This window comes from Dromaius novaehollandiae, chromosome 10, assembly GCF_036370855.1.
Source record: "Dromaius novaehollandiae isolate bDroNov1 chromosome 10, bDroNov1.hap1, whole genome shotgun sequence".
In the NCBI taxonomy this organism is placed as follows: Eukaryota; Metazoa; Chordata; class Aves; order Casuariiformes; family Dromaiidae; genus Dromaius; species Dromaius novaehollandiae.
Genome location: NC_088107.1, coordinates 10997293 through 11015221, shown reverse-complemented (window position 1 = coordinate 11015221; position 17929 = coordinate 10997293). Strand labels below are relative to the sequence as shown.

At 35.5% G+C, this 17929-nt stretch overlaps 1 protein-coding gene across 2 annotated transcripts in view; it reads left to right on the top strand.

The window, feature by feature from the left end:
• Positions 1–17929, top strand: part of EFL1 (elongation factor like GTPase 1) — a 93053-nt gene that overhangs the window by 52393 nt on the left and 22731 nt on the right. For both annotated transcript variants that reach the window (XM_026121292.2, XM_026121293.2), the window contains exons 16-17: positions 12265–12396; positions 14986–15133. In XM_026121292.2, coding sequence (XP_025977077.2) covers positions 12265–12396; positions 14986–15133 — 280 coding nt within the window. The remainder of the gene's footprint in view (positions 1–12264; positions 12397–14985; positions 15134–17929) is intronic.

Below are 17929 nucleotides of genomic sequence, written 5' to 3'. Positions count from 1 at the left end.
AGTGTGTTGGAAGCATTGCTTCTCAACCAAAAAAAGTTATTCAAGTAATCAAGTATATCATGAACCATTTTTAGCAGAAATGAAAAGCATATGCCCAGAACCCTTCTGAAGTATTTAAAGCTGATACCTAACAGTGGCAAATGGTCACATTTCTTTTGTTCAGAAAAGCAGCTGACGTCCTGTGTTTTAAGATTTTACTTTGTCTCGAGCAGCAGCCGCCGCGCCGCTGCTGTTGCTCGTGGGCGATACATGACACCGCGCTCCGGGACTGCCCTGTTTAGTCAGCACAACGGCAGCCGGGGCCAGCGAGCTGCTGGGGGTGGCACGAGGCGCTGAGGCGGATTAGCTTGTGTCAGGACCATGAGGTCTTAACTCCTTGTTCTACGTGGATGGCAGAGAGAAAGGTCTCTTAACTAGTTTTATAATGTGCGGATTGTTAAACCTGCCGTGTCAGTTGTCACTGCTTCTTCCCGTTGACTTCATCATGCCATAGCTGTTTCACTCCGATTAACATTTCAATTTGCTTTTTCTCGGACGGCGTGTCAGAAGCAGTGTCCTTTACCCATGTATTCCTGTCCTGTTAGTTCAGGGAGCGAAAAGGGGGGGAGGCGGGAAATGCCTTTTTGTTAGGCTGGTTTTCTTCTGCCTTAGCCCCCTGGATCAGCTCACCCAGCCTCTGGCGAATGCTGGTGCTGTGCCGGGGAAGGCCAAGATCGCGCAGCCAGAAACGCCCCTTCGGAGGGCAGCTGTTTGTCGGGTCATCTCCCTTCCCCTTGGGATGGCATTCGTAGGCTCTGCCTCTTGGAGTTGGGCCTCTTCCCCTTTTACCCTTGAGTACAAGTGAAGCACTCTGTGTCTGGTGTTACGTCCAGTGGAAGGAAAATTAAGCATTACGGGATTATCTGGTGTGGAGATGTTAAAGCCCTAGGCAGGTTACTTTTATTTCTTTTCTCCCTTTTAAAATAAAGTAGCGTTTTAAAGCCGAATTCAGTTAGATGGTCTTCCATGCTATTGCTAAGAATTCTTGTATCTTAAGAATGATCTCTTCTGTGTATTTTCTCCTATAGTCTTATCGAGCTAAAGCCAGTAAAATGAATATGTTATATTTTAGGAAGTCAAAGCTATATGGAGTATGAATTACAGTGATAACTCTCAATAATATTTTAACTGGAGTAATCAAAAAATTAGTGGGAAAATGGCAGTCTTTTCTTTGGAGACAAAAATTAGGGAGGGGTGAGGAGTAGCAGTCTTAATTGTTGAGTATTTTTATCTTCTTATTGGACTCTTTTTTTTGCACTTAGTTTTCATAGATGCAGAGTACCAGAAATAGTTGATGTGAAGTTGAATTGTGACCAAAACTGTGATTCAGATGCAGTTTTAATTTTTTTCGGGGGGGAGGGGAAATAAGAGGTTTGTATCACTGTGTCAAAAACCTCTTTTAGGCAGAATAACAAAGAGCTAGCAGGACGTTTTTTGCAGAGTTTTACTATTTGGTATTTCTCAGGTACTTTTGTCAAGGGTTAACGTACATGTTTTGAGATGACCTGTTTTGGAATTCCATCTTTACTTTTCACCAAAAATCTTGTCACTATGCCAGTTCATTTTATCTGTGGTATTTAGAGCACAGCGCCTTCCCCTCTGAAAACAGTACTTATGGCCCAGTTGTAGTAGGTCATTGGGTGGCAATAAGTGGTTTATTGTTTTTGGTTTTCTTTATGTTTATGTTTTATCTTTATTTTTTCAATTTATTTTGCTGTTAACCTGAAAAGCTTGATCAAATAACTCATTATTAGAAACTGATTAGGCTGGTGATATAACGAGAGTGTTTAAGACAGTTTCCTATTCCCTCTAATGCCATCTGTTTTTACAGCCATTATGTCAAACGCTTATAATCCGAGGCATTGGAAAAGTGGTTTCTCTTGTTAGAATCTTTCTTCCAATTAATTATTCCCCCAAATATTATTGCTTGTAACTACAAATGAGCTATTTAAAAATTTCTTGTAGCTTCAGGTCAAATTATATTTTATTCTTTATCGTTCTTTAAAAATATTTTAATTAAAATGAGCATCAACTTCTGTATAATGTAAACTGAAATTATTCATTATTTGTGGTACTTTGGAACACCAAGCTGTATTTACCAAATAAGCAAGCAGAAATCATATATAAGCAATTGTAATGTGGTGGGAAATTGCCTTAGAAGGAAGGAATTAGGCTTTGGGAATAGCAATAGGCTCAGGTTTGGAAATTTGAATTTGAATTAGTTGCTTTCTTATCTTACAGCTTAGCAGGAAAAATGGTCCCTGACTCAGCAGGACATTTCCCACAGGATATTATATGCATTTGGTCACTGGTATGCCGCTTCTACCTGTGATGTTTGAAATATCCTAGTAACTGATTAGTTTGTCTTTGTACTTACCTGATGTGTTGAGTGATAAAGGTCTCATATTCTGTTTTAACTGATGAAAAGTAAATTGAGTATATTTAGATCCCCCAATTAGACAAATTCTAAAATCTAGCACAAGAAAGGAGAAAAAAATGAGTGAGGTTTTAATCTTTCTCACTGGTACTTCCAGTAGTAGTTTTAAATTCCCCGTATCCCTTGGATATCTAATGCAGAACTTGTAGCAATATGTTCGTGTAGCCTTTTCTAGGCACAACATGACAAAACCTCCAAGACTTCTACAGATTAAAACGAATTCCTTGCAAGATCAGTGCCTGAAGGCCTCATTAATTTTAACACTGCTTACAATTGATTCTGGGAAGTAAGAGATGTTACTGATTTCTTATAATCTACAATTTAAGAAAATGGGCAGACTTCATTTATATACTGTTTTCAGGAAACAGTACTAAAGCTGAATAAAAAGTAAAATGACATTTTCTCTTAATGGTCTGTTGGTTGTTAGACTATGCTATTTCTACCCTGATTTCAGAAGAAATAATTTCATATTATTGATCTATTAGCTGAAACTAGTTCTCTTCTGCAAAAAGTTGAGTCAAGAAATTAGAATTTGGTTTGTTATTGTGTTCAAAACCTTCCTGAACTTTAGATTTTTCACTCACTTTCATCATGCCTGAAATACTCTGATTTAAAAAAAAAATTAAAATAGTGTGTGTTTTTTAATCTCTTCCCAGTGTCTATGTAAAAATAAATTTTGAACTTGAGTACATTTTTGAATAGAAATGTTTTGCCTTCATCTGCTTTCCAGTGGTGTTAAACTCTTATCAGGCTCAATCTGATAACACACAATTTTTGGGGGGAAGAGGGGGAGGGGAAGGGGTCCCCCCCTTTCCTCTTCTGAAGTTCTATATACACTTCAATGTAAGTGAAATATATTAAAGAATGTTTTAATAAAGTAAGGTGAGAATTGATTGTTTTATATTTTCTATTATATAGTCTATAATCATGTTACAGAACTAAGAAAATAGAATCCCATTTTAATTCATTTTTCCTGAATTGAACTTGTGTGCATAGCTAAAGTGACTAATGGTGGGCCTGCAAAAGATTTGAATCACGTTTTCTCTATTTTTTTTCCCTCGCATGCGCGCTTTCTTTTTTCCCCCTTTATGATATACTGAGTGAGTCAGAATTTTTTTTAATCGTTTGAATTCTCTCCTTTTTAACCTCAGAAATACGAGCAATATGAATTTTGTCCTTGCTAGAGGATTTCTGGAGCATAGAGGAGATTCGTCTTGTTCTTCTGCCACCTTGAAGGTGGATTATCTATGGGTGTTTAGTATATGCTTCTTTTGCAAACTTATTTGGGTATTGATACCAAGCCTTTCTGACTAAAACATTCTGCTGAACACTTTGTCTTTTCCTTGTGTTTTGTTGACTTTTTTTCATGACTAAATTTATTATGAATTTAATATTACGTACGGAACAGCTTTGTGAAGGGTCATTAGCCCCTTCTGTTTCTGTCTTCTCCTAGGCAGGTGTCAGCATTATAGTTGAAGATTTAAAGAGTTGCAATATAGGAGTTACAAATGAAAGAGCTTTTTTTTTTTTTTTTTTTTTTAAATACCCTTTCTTTTGAACTAGTGGAAGTCATCAGTGGATGACTAACGTGTTTATCTGTGGGGCAAAGTAGGAAAGCTTTCCAGAAGTATCCAGAGCTGCGTTTCTGACACACTTACCTTCTCCAAGTGTGTCTGTGTGTGTGCGCGCGTGTCTGTCTGTGTGCACGTGTCTGTGTGTACATATATATACACACAGATATATATATAAATATATATATCTGTGTGTGTGTGTGCGTGTGTATGTATATATATATACACGCACACACACACAGATATACATATATATTTTTATATAGATATGAATTAAATATATATATATATTTTCTCTTTAGAGGACTTCTGGGAGACTCTTTTTCCTTATAGATGATTGCTAGGCAAAGTCTTTCCCTTGCCTAGAATGTCCTAAATGAATTGAGCTGGTCTGTTTTGCAGTACAATATGCAATTTTATGGATTTATTTACTAAAGCACAATATGATAAAGAAAATTAGATCAGCATCTCAAAGGGTTTTTAGATTATCAAAGTAAATTCATTAGAAGAACCATACCTAAATTCCTTTTGTTTGGGACAGCGGCAAAGCTGAATTGCCTCTCAAGTTCTAGTAGTCATTTTTAAAAAAAATAAATTCAGATGTGTTGCTGTCAAGTCAAATTACAGTAGTTTGTTCGAAGTAATTATAAATCTAAAATTTGGTTTATGTTTCAAAAACCCCTGAAGACTTTTGTGTGGTGCTAAATGCTTTCCACATGTAATGGAAGTATTAATTTGATGTACAGGCTACCTGAAGTTTAACTTTCAGTGCCTGTGTGGCGCTGGTGTGCACATACATGTCCACATATTTGCTGTTGTTCAGTACTGATACTTTCAAGTGATGTCAACTTGTGCTGATGCATGGAAAGAAATTGTAATGTGTAGGTTCAGACAAAATGTATTTTATGTATACTCCTTAGTAAAGAATTAACTTTTCTATAAAATCACAAAACGTCATTGCCTATATCATGAATCTTTAAGGTTAAAAGATGAAAGCTAATTTAAATTGGATTAAAGTTTCTTAAGCAGGGAGGGGGACAGGTTACAGACGTAAGCATGAACTTTTTTTGGGTTTCTGTACTGAAATTAAGTTTAACCATAAATATTTAAAAGTCAAGTTCACTTACTTTTGCTCTTTTCTCCAAAAAGTAGTATAGCATGACAAATAATTTTGTAGCACAAGAAAACATCATTATCTGAAATACTTACATCTTCTATATTTATTTGCTTCACTCAGCAAATTAGAAATCAATATTGCATTTTGGCTGCACTTACTTGTAAACCCAGAAATCGGATTTGGAGTGTTAACTGATTTTGGTTTAACTTTGTTTACTTTAAGGTAAATTAGTATTTTCCCAAATAGCTTCTTTACAGTAAACAGTTTTGGTGTCTGCCTCTTCACCAATACTGGGTGCAGATGGTCCTCCTATCCACTCACTTAGTCGCCATTTACCATTTAATATGAAGGTTTTTTATAATTTTCTTGAAACTTTTTATTCTAGCCCTAGGAAAGTATGTGAAAGATCATAATTACAATTGCCAACTCAGTCAACAATTAGGAAATGTGTATGTTATGCACTCTAAGTACTTAATTACATGTACAGTATTTTTTCCAAAGAGTCTATGCACAAGATGAATGATGCTTGTTTACTCATTATATGTTTGCTGCCCTCTTTTGAAAATGTAATCTTGGAACAGAAAATTTCAGGCATACATGCTGTTAAATCACATTATTGCTGTGTGTGATGTTGCATCTTAAAAATTCTTGTTTTTACAGGTACCTTGAAGTTCTTTTAAAAGCAAGCCCTACCGTTTTGTCTTTTGAACTGTTAGCTTTTTCCTGAAGGAACTCAATGAGCCTCGTACTTTTTCGGTCCTTACTGCTCAGTGATTCAGTAGTAAAGCATTGAGGTGTTTCTTGTGTCAGCAGTCACTTCCTGCATGTAATGTACTGTCACATGATTGGGGCCCTTGGGGGAAGGAATTTAGTTGCAACTTCAATAATAATATGGCTGAAAATTTACTCTCGTCTGGCCAGAAAGTTATGCCCACTTCCCCCTCAGACTGCTGAGAACCTAAAAGTAAAGTTCTGCAGTAAAAGTATAATGTTATAACTTCTGTGTATTGAGGAACTGAATTCAGGTTTCTTCTTCTTAATCTCTAGCACATGTTTAGGTTGAACTTGTTTCTTTGAAACTCATGAAGAAATTAGGGCAGAGGCTTCTGAAGTCTGTGATCTTTAGAGATTTAGCTGCATGAATGGTACTGTCTTGGCTGAAGGGAAACACCTTGGGAAAGAGGAAGCGAAATAGAAAATGTTGAATTAGCTTTTTTCCAAAATCATTGGAAAGCTGCAAAAATAGCTAAAACCATGCACATACTTCACCATATTCTGTTTTCCATACTAGCAGTTTCACTTGCTACAGAAGCAGGTAATAATGCTTCACGGGGAAGTACACAGTTAGAGATGAGAAGAGGAGGCTCACCAGCAATCTGTGCAAACATGTGGTCTGCGTTATGGAAAAAGTTGATGAAATCTCAGCTAGAATGTGGTCTGTCTTGATTTACATTCCCTTCTCTTTCAGAAACAGTTTCTAATATAGAAAGGTCAGGTTCTGCCCTCAGATGTTTTGATGCAGTGCCTGTGAGACTCAAGAGAAACATGCTTAAAATCTGAGGAGCTAAATGTATAATGCAAGGTATTCTTAAGCCATAGTAGCTACTTACTTGTCCAAAGTCCCTACAGTTACCAGCATTTAACCCCAGTAATTTGTAAAACGTTTTAAGATACCTTGAATATAAAAGACACTATTGTAACTGAGTTCATTTCTACAAAAAGCCTGTTTCCACTTGCAGAAGCCCTCTTCTTTTTTTAATTACAGATGGTAATGGAGAGATAAGGGTTGATACATAAAGTGCACAAGGAAACAGTGAACCGTTATTAGTCACCGTAATAGGTCAGTGTGCTAACGGTATAACCTTTTCCAGGTTTATGCTAGGTACTGGGCAAAGGAGAATTCTGTGGCTAGATCTGAAGGGGAATGATGATTGATTTGGAGCTATTTTAATTAATATCTTGCTGATTTTAGAATAATTTGATGAATGTATTTCACCCTTCTCTTTGTTTTAGTTGGCATTTAGCTTATTTATTTTGAGGAGAAATTGGAAACATGTGAGAATTAATTATATTTTTAAGGTGGATTTGTGAATTTGCTTCCTTGTATCTGTTTCTAATAGCGCCTTTTAAAAATCCTTCTTTTCAGATGTCTCCCACTGGGGGGAGGGGAACAAAAATTAAAAATATTTGATCTTTATTACTGTCCAAAGAAAATCATAAAGGTTCTAGTCTGTTTGTAAAGTCTTTGAAAGAAAGGGCAGATGCTAATCTTAAAATTTTAGACTGTGTACATTTACAGAGTTGGTATCACACCTCCTTTTACATGAACTTAGAATGATCTTGCATAATCTTTCTTCACTGATACACAGTACTGTTGCCTGGAGCATTTAAACCAGGAGGCTTTGCATGTTGTAAAGTCTTAATCTTTCTAAACAAACAATGTTGATAAGAAATGATATATTTCAGTGGAGACACAGCCTTACTGGGAAGATTAACATTAGCTCTTTGCTTTACTTAGTTCCTTACGGTGTTAGTCCAAAGCTTGACGTGTCTCCATTCCACAGCAGCCAGGGATACTTAAGCACTGATATCATCAGCGAGAGAAGATAAAGATCCTCTGAACTGATGTGCTGAGGCTAGTAACAATGTGGCAGAAGTTAAAATTTAAGCAGCTCTTACTCCTCTTTGTTTGATTTTCACACTGCAAACTGAATTATTTCCTTATCTGATTGAAGCAGTTTTGCATGGTGGTGGCGTCTGCTGCATTTTTTTTATCCTGCAAGAACGTTAAATGCTAAATCTTTCTACATCAAAAGAAACTAATTATGTATATCTTGAAGTTGATCTATTATGTGTTCAGATCTTGATAGCTGAATTTAGCTGGAAAAGTGTACTTTATCTTTAAAGGCTGCAAAATTAGTGTCTGAGGTGTGGTGATTACTAGCAAGACACAGAGGAAGAAAGTAAACATAGGCTTGTCTTAAATCTCCTACTCCTTTGAAAATTTCAGTCATGATGTTCTGATCTATTTTTACCGTGTAGTTTCTATCCTGTGGTAAAAACAGCAGTGATGCAAGTAAGTATATACTTAATTTAGTATTCTTATCTTCTAGGACACGTAATAGTATAAAACACTCAACAAAAGGAGGACCTTTATAAATCTAGCATTTCTGCATCTGTGTAGGAATTCTCTGTGTTGTACACCATAATTCAGTCTACTTCTACATGTCAGACAACAGAAAATCATCCTTAACATTATTTCATAAGGTGGTAATGAGTTCCATGTCTATTAAGGAGAAGTCTTAAATTCAGTATTTATTTTCAACCTACAGATTGACAGTTACTATTGAAATAATAGCTTTAACACTTCAGAATATGTTTATTTCTGGTCAATGCAAACCATTTGTCAGAGTAATCTGAATAGGGTCTTTGTAAAACACGAGTATCCAGTTACATTTCTGTGTGGACAAATACTCAATATATGCTATGGAAAATCGGTTTGATAACCAATTCTGTGTAGGATTGGCTTCATTAGGACAAGAGATTCCATTTCTCATCTTTTTTAAAATTGTATCTCCACATAGTATTTGGAAGCTTGCCTGTTTTTTCAGAGATGGTATCGAGTTTGCACAACTAGTGTTGCTTTGTCTGAGTGTTTCCATTTTAGCATTAAGCTTTGTAACATTACCGTTCTTTCAGTGCAGTCCTTTGGCACATAGATGGGCACATAGACCCTGGACAATGGTATTTTTTGTCAGTGGCTCTTACTCAAGTCCAGTTGAGTTCAGGCACTGTGATTCTTTCTTCGGTGACCAGTAGTATGTGGGAATGCTTTTTTAAAACAAAAATATTATCCTGCAGTAGGAGCAAAGTGTTAGATATAGATTTTAAGAAAAGTAATCTAGTCTCTTACTTAGTATCACATCTCATGTGATATCGCTAGGTAGATCTGACCTTTCAGCCTGTGCAGTCTGCTTTCCCGTTGTCTACATTGTCACCCCTGTAATCTCAACAGGACTGTGCACAAGAAAAGATATTTACAATAGTAACTATTTAATAGATACTGGTCTTTGCCATATGAACTGGCTTTCAGTCAAGAAGAGTGAAGGTAAAGTATGTAAAGGTTCTTTGATTTCTTACTGGGAAGAAAAGGCTTTTCTCCCAAGTACAGTGCTACAAGTCGAGTCCTGTTACACAGTGTATAGCAAAATGAGAGGTTCATTAGAAACTCCTCTTTTTTTTTTCTCTCTCAAAGTTTACATGATCCTCAGAACAATCAGACTTTAACACTTTCTTTTCTATAAAATTGGGAATTTAGGTGGCACTCCACAGTCAGAGTTAATAAACAGAAGCAGTTTCCTGGTCTTGTTAATTCTCACATATAAAAATTCCTGTAGACATTTTAACTAGAGCTTTTCTAGAAATTCCTTTTTTAAAAAAAGAGGGGAAAAAAGGAGGCGGGGGGAGAGAAGCAATGTACAACAAACTGCCTAAAGGCATATTTAGTTAACTGAGTAGCAAACTACATACCTTGTACACTTTGTTGTCTTTGTGGGAGATGAGTATTCAAAAGTACATAATGCTTTTTAGTGTTGCATTCTTTAAGCTATCTTAAAACATAAAATAAAAGTCATAAAGTAACAGTAGACTTTCTAACTTTCCTCGATTAAGCAATTTTTTCTGCTCTCTGGTTCCTTCACACCTTTTTGAAAATTATTGTACTGTAGAAGAAATGAGAAGGAAAATATTTCTGTGATATGTTAGATATCTCATGACAGACCGAACGGGACAAAAGCAGTCTTAAAATGGGAGGCAAATTCATAAGCTCAGCTTTGAAGTGGCTTTTCTAAATCTGTTCAACTAATTAATGTATAATTATTATATGCTCAGAATATCTGTGATCTCAGGCAGTACATTATATTTTGGTGGGATAAACAATGAGTTTGAGTATGATATATCAGCATAATTAGTAGAATTCTTTTATTGACATTTTATGTGGTACTTTTGAATTAGTTATGTAACATCTTTATCTAATATTATTCAGAAAATAATTAGCAGTTACTTTTTCATAATCATATAATGCAAAAAAGTGTCCAAAAATCTTTATAAAAGACTTTTTGACAACATTCGTTATCAAAAATGTTTAAATAAATAAGTAGATTCATCAGGGCTGGGTATTTCTGTATGCTTAACCACACATTGAGGCAATTAAAATGCTCAGGTTGTAAACCTAACAATTTCATGGAAATTGAGAGATTTCTTTGGTTGTAGCATATTGCTGTTGCCAGACACCAGTATAATACACGTACTTCTACCTTCAAATATGAAACAAATAAGCAGAGAGCTTTAAATTTTCTTTATGGTAATAAGAATACTGTAACTTGTGTCAACAAAAGAGTAAGTTGATCCAAAATAATAGATTTGGTGACTTGATTTCTCTGGTTCACATTATACTGTGAAGAGAAGCCATTTATTTCCCACTTTAAATCATTTTCTTTTTACCAGCTGGAGAAGATCAGAATAAAATGGACCGTCCCTTCTATTCAGTCTCTGGTGATGATGATCCAGCATATGTTTTTCATTCAAACCACATGTTGAATAAGCAAAAAAGAGGAAATAGATGCTGGTCATAGGTCAGGTGCAACACCGAGTTTATACAGATTTATTTTCTTTGTGGCATCTGCTGTTCTGTATTTAAAGCTGTCGAATGTTGTTCTTCCAGTTATTTTGAGGCAGGTTTTCTTAAGCAGTGACATTTCAGGTTTTGGCACATCCTGCTGCTCAGACACTCAGCCTTAAGCAGCCTGATCCTGCAGATGATGATTTTGCAGCAGACTGGCTCTTCAGAATTTAAACTCCCTCATGATCTCATAGGGTGGAACTGACCCTCTTTGTTTCTGGCCTCAAATACAGAAGACCAAGCCAAAAAAGAACCTGGAAGTGTATTAGGGTGATAATGGAGGACTGGGATGAAGAACTTCTTGCTTATCCCTGCTCTGGCATGCAAGAGAGAATGAGGAGGAGGGAACACAAATACACTGCAATCTACAAATGCAAATTTAATTTTTAAGCAAGTATAGATTATGAGCTAAAGGTTTCAGTTTTCTTGTAATAAATTACATTTGCTTTTAATTTATACTTCACTAGATATATTGAATGGCTCGTTGCTTATTATTGAGGGAGAATCAAAAGTGACTATATATTAATATCAGCTTTATTCGTTGTCTTTATTACTCACCCGCTTGCAGTAGTGTGTTTATAGCTCTAAATTATGAATGATGTCCCACTGGTTAGGAATTTGAAGGCAATAATTTTGAATTGTCTTGAGTGTTAAGTGTGCAAACCAGCTAGCCAAGGCTAAATACGGATTTACAGCAGCTGTTTTGTAGATTTATAGCTAATATCTTTTTTGGTAATTTTTTTCTTATAATTATGATTTAGGCTTATTTTTCTCCAACCCGCCAGCATTACAAAATGTATTAGGATTAGAATTAGTAACTTACTGTGAGTTAATCTAACTGTTACAAGAATCAAGTTGCAGAAAAGGGGAATTCCAGATGGGCATAAGAAAAAAAAACTCACTCACAATGAGGGTACTTAAGCATTGGAACAAATTGGCCGGAGAGGGTGTGGAGTCTCCGTCCTTGGAGATCTTTAAACCTGGACTGAACAAGGCCCTGAGCAACTTGATTTAACTTTGAAGTTAGCCCTGCTTTGGGCTGGAGGTTGGATTAGATGACCTTTGGAGGTTACTTCAAATCTAATTTTTTCTAAATTTAAACTACCAAAAATAACTGTAAAAGGGACTGGGCATATTAAAGGGGAAGAAAAGTCCTCATCTCCTTTCTGCTCTTTAAAGTTTAAAGCATGACTTTTTAAGATATAAAGGGTAACTTTATTATCCAGTCTCACACCAGAGAGTTGAGTACCCAGATTGTGCACAGACATTTTAACAAATACCTTATATGGATAGTGAGGAGTTTCATATTCTGATTTTTGCAATTAGAATAACTTTGGCTTTTTTATACCTTTATGATCATGTGTTTAGCATTATCTAATACGACAGTGTTTCTTTTTTCTTTCTGTCCAATTCCTGTTAGGAATAGGAGGCTTGCAGGATTTTGTGCTGAAGTCTGCAACATTGTCAACGTCACCAGCTTGTCCACCATTTACACCTCTCAACTTTGAAGCTACACCAATTGTGCGGGTAGCTGTTGAACCAAAACATCCGAGTAAGTTTAAAGCTGAATGGGGTCGGTAAGGAAGACTAACCTGAGAGCAACCCAGCTTCCCACTCCCAGTGGTTGCACTGGTTAGAGTAATTTATGATCTATCCATTGAGTTAGAGACTGACCTAGTATAAACTGAATAGGTACGTTACTTGGATGACCATACCTTGTTGTTTTTGAGATTCTTCTAGCCAGTTAGCTCTTGTTTTGGTTAGGGGGGAGTTACAGAAGACCTTCTTGTACCCTTTATGGTCAGACCTAACACATGCTACGTGATACTAAAGTTTGATACTCCTTTACTGTGAAACTCCTTTTTCAAGATAATTGTGTCTTTAGGATTTTTCACTTCTGCTAACATGCTTTTATGTTGTAACATTGAGCTCTTGGTAAAAAATTTGCAGCACTTTTTTTTTTAAACAGAGTAGTATGTCTCTGGCTACATTTGAGTTTCTGTCCAGTTTCCATTTGTTGTTGCAGTGTTAGTAGAATCAAAATAACTGCCTTTCTCTTCAAGTATAAATGACTCATAACACTAAGATTACATGTTTTCAGAAAGTGATAGGACATCTTAGTAACTGTGTTTGTCCTAGGCATTTGAGTTCCCAGTAGCCATATACTATGCATCCTGCATTTGTTAAAGCAATTTTGAAAGTATTGGATGTTTCTGGTTCTACCGAATGTAGTCATTTGTTGAAAATGTTAAAGGAATGTAATTCTAGAACTATTGAGTGCTGTGGTTTGTGTGTGTGTTTTAATATTATTCTTATATCAGTGTTTCATTTCTCCTTCCTGGTAATTTCTGTGGTTTCCACCAAATTTCATAGAAGGACAGAAGCCTCAAAGGTAGCTACATCTGCAAAAGTTTCCTGAAAATCAGCAGCTGTTTGCAGTAAGGGGAAGGCAACCAGAACTCAGTCATTGTAGGTTTGTCCTGAAAGCAATCAGTTGGCCAGTTAGCTACATATAGTTCTGGGGTGTCCCTAGCGGATTGTCTTGTGTGGGTGCATGGGGCTTCCGCACCACATCTACTTCAAAACTACATTTTATTATTTGGAAAAAATGACACAAAATAAATATGAATTATTTCCATATGAATTTAATTTTGCAATGTAACTGCTTGTCTTCGTGTCAAAATCTTCATGTCAAAACCTCTTAAAACAAAGGAACAGCTATTTGTCTCTCTCTGAAGACTAAACTGTAGAAGACAGGTTTGAAAATCTCCGTTCCAAACTGCAATGGTGCACCATGTGAACTGACACTGTGTTTCCACTTTTTATTTGTTTTCATGCCTGGTTTTCTAGGTTATTTTTCTATTATACACTTGCAAGTTTAGCATTAAATATATAATAGCATTTCTTTTAATAGTCTCTAAATGAATGACAAGTTGAATGTCACTTATCCTTCTGAATATGAAAATCCCTTCCTAGAAAGCCCCTGGGTATTCTTTACCCCATATGTGAAGTAAGAAAAAGGAAACATAATTAAATTTTTAAAATTTCATTAATTATGAAAGGCTGCTGACATGAAGTGTTTATTTTTGCTTTACTTCTTGCATAGCTTTGTTGTAAATTTGTCAAATTTAACTCAGCTGGAGAGTGGCTGTTCATTCTCCATTAACTTTAAGGTTCTTTTTAGACATCTTCATTTTAGAGACAGCTGTGTTTGTTTCACTGAAAAGCTCACGCATTTCTGATTTTTTCACCTTTTCAGGTTGTGACAGCTTTAGAGCTTCTCAGTGGCTTCTAGTTAGTTTGTTTAAATCTTCCTTCCTTTGTGCTTCATTCGCTCTTATGCCTTCTAAGTAGTCTGTATGGAATCATTCTTGCTTTTGAATTAGTAAAGTCAACATGATATTATTATTGTCTTTGGGGCATTTTAAACAGTGTCAATTTACAGGTTGCTAAACTTATCCATGAAAGTTTGCAAATAAAATAAATTACTGAAAGATGACTTTAAATATTTGTGACAAATAAGAATGATGATACTTCTTGATAATTGGTGAAAATATGGAGTGCAATCCTGAAATTTTCTCAGTCAGTGTGTATTAAGAATTATATTTCTTGATAGTGAAAATGAGGAATGCAGTTCTGAAATTCTTACTCAATTTGTACTGACAGCACTCAATTCTTTCATTGGTTAGGAACTGCTTCAAATTTAAGACTAAAATATGAACTGTATCTGCAGTTAATTGTATAAAGGAAACAAAGTAACATAATTAATAGGTGGCTTGGTATGCTAAGCCTATTGTAAAACTGTATAAAACAGAAACGTGGAACCAATTGAAATGTCTGCCAGTCAATTTACCTGATTTTATAATGTGAATTTTATCATCACTACATAAATTCTTGGTTGCAAATTACAAGTATAGCTTATGACTCAAACCATACCACTCTGCATTGAGTCATATGTAGAGATTTTCCCAGAGAAGGACCTCAGAACTTAGCTGAAAATTTTTGAATATACCTAAAATACATAGTTGTGTTTAAGCTCCCATAAAAATGAATGTTACTATTTCTCACTTTACATAAGTATATCTTAGTTCAAATATTCCTTCTTCAATGTTATTTTGTTAATAATACCTTATTTTACTAGGTGATATGCCTCAGCTGGTCAGAGGAATGAAGCTTTTAAACCAAGCTGATCCATGTGTCCAAGTTTTAATCCAGGAGACAGGAGAGCATGTGCTAGTAACAGCAGGAGAAGTTCATCTTCAGCGTTGCTTGGATGACCTGAAAGAAAGGTTAGAGGGGCAAGGAGGAAGAAATACTTTTGGTTCAGTAGCTTTCTGTTTTATTTCTTGGTCAGTTGAATGTGTATCTTTGATTTATATTCTGGTAAAGTAGAAGACTTGTCCACCAGCACTTTTTGCCGTTGGATCATAAATATGCATTTTTGTAGTTATAAAATTACTTGCAGATGGTGGAAGCCACTAGCTCCCCACTGCTATACAGCTTATATCCCTTTTGGACACATTATCTTTATAGAAATCAAATTGCAGTAGATTCAGGATGTTACCTAAGAATGTAATGTACAATTTGTACAAAATAGAAATTGTAAGGGGAAACAGGTCTGACAGCTTAACTCTGAAAAGTTAGAATGCAACAAGACCAAAATTGTATTTGCACACTTTATTCCTTTGCTCTTAACGTTGATTTTAAATAATGGTAATCTGTGCTGTATACAGTTGTTGTTCAAATAGTGAAAGAATAGTTATATGAAACCATCCTTTCCTATAACTTCTCTTATCTGTTCTGTTTTCTAAGAAGTTTCTGTAATACTTCTGTCTGCATACTTTTGCTCTAACTTTCTTTCTAAAACAAAAACCAGGCCTGATGAGGGATGCTTGAAGGTCTGTCTTATTATGCCCATATCCATTCAAGTTGATATGAAACACAACTCTCTCTTATGGAGGTTAGAATGGTTCACTTGTAAAATTTGATGGCATGTACATATTTTTACTATTGTCCTCTTTACAGCTTGGACAGTGCAACGTATTTGTACTGTTTTTAAAAACAGACATACTATTTATGGATATACCTCACTTGTATATAACGTATCAGGCAGAGCAAAACCAATTGTTACCATCTTCAGATACAGTTAGCATAGCATATTCCCCCCCCCCCCCCGCAAGGTGTATATATGCCTTTATTATTGGCATTGGTCAAACTCTGGAAAAAATATTTAGGAAAACAACTGCTATATGATGGAAAAATAGAGCTACAGTGAACAGCTAATAGCAATCCCTGTATTTACATTCATAACGTTTTCCTTTGTAAAGATAGTTTTGAAGTTTTTCTGAGATGTCATCTCATTTGGCTTTTGTTTTGAGAACTAAACTGAGAGAGTCACTATTTTGCTTCCTTAACTTGTGTATAGCAAGAAAATGTTGGCAGTGTTCCAAAATACCAAAGCACATAGATGGTCTGTGCTTGTAGTATGGAAAGTAGAGCAAGAAAATAGAAATAAGAAACACTTGGGAGTACAGAAAAGCAGGACTCCCACTACTGACCCACTTGGACCTGACATATAGTTTGTTCATGCTTTTTTGCTTACCTCTGGGCATGAGCCCCCAAAAGGAGTAGGGAGGAGCAGCTAGCTCATGCTCCTTCTAACCATCTCTGAAGATTTACCACATCTTAGCAGTTATCCCTCGCGTGTCAGCTTGTGAGGCAAGATTTGTCCTTTCTTTTTTCCCAGATCTGTGGGAGAAAAAGTGAAGTATGGAATCCCTCTGTCACATGTTCCTCCTGGATTACATGTAATTTCTGACAGCAGTAGACTTATTTCAATTAACTATGAAATTATGAAGAGGAAAAGTTGTGGTCTGAAACTTTAGTTGTATTTGCTCTTTGTGTACTTCGGTACAGATGTTTAGCCTCTGTATATGCACATAATTTGGAATAGCAAATTTTGAATTGGGAATTGAGACAGTGTATAAAAACCTTAAAATCTGGTCCCAGAAATTTGTCTCAAAAAATATCAGGAAGGGTTACTCAAAATGTGTAAGTTGTATTTGAAGTAGATGGGAAGGATTCTAATCTTAGCATCTATCGTAATCATGTCAATTGCGTTTTGAAGAGTTGACAGCTTTTGGAGAAATTCAAGAAACTGAGCTGGTTCTGCTAGATTGAAAGGGTTTGAATCACATAGAATAGTCTTTGGTATAATGTTAATCAGACTTTTCAAATGCTGAGATTTAATTTTAACTTTCCAAGTGTGTATTTAGAGAATTATGTGGAAGGGCTACTTACTGTCAAAGTTGCAGAAAAGTCATGGAAACAAAAGATCATAATCTTAAAAATTCATCCATGTTTACTTAAACAATTAAATATGGTTGTTTCTACTTAATTTCCCTGAATTTATTTTGAGTTCTTTCTTCCTAATTAACTCTTGCAGAATAGAATAATAAATTGGACCATTTGGGAAGATGCAGTGTGACACACTACTTTAAACATCTTATTCTCTCTGTCTTACAGTAGAAATTCTTTAGAACTCTCTATCCAAAACCATTAAAATACCAAATATGAGACGATTAAATTGTCCTGTCATTCAGAATGAGGAAACTAAGGGAATGTAGATGGTGTTTTGTTTAGTATAATACAAGTAGCCTATGGAAAACTGCGAAAAGTCTACATCTTCTGGTTTTGAGTCCCATGAAAATAAAGTTCACAGTTGTATTTGTTTTCTTTTCAACTTGTTTTTCATACAACCAAAAATTTATCAAAATTTAGGAGAGTTTGGTTAGTCTTCTTGCTGTTGTTTAATGAACTTGCTTAGACTTCATGGGTGGTTAAGATAGACAACACTGAACTTTGAACCTCTGTCAGGTAAATGTAATATATAATTCCTTATTTTCTACCATCACTCACAACATTTGATATACCTAAAATGTTTCAACTGACTTGAAAGCATCACTTTCTGTCATGAGCAGTGTTATAACAGTGGTTCTCAAATCAAAGTGTGAAATCATTTCTGTTAATTTAATGCTAGGTGCCAGAATAAAGCAGTGCTTCACTTCCATTTCCTGTGTAATAAC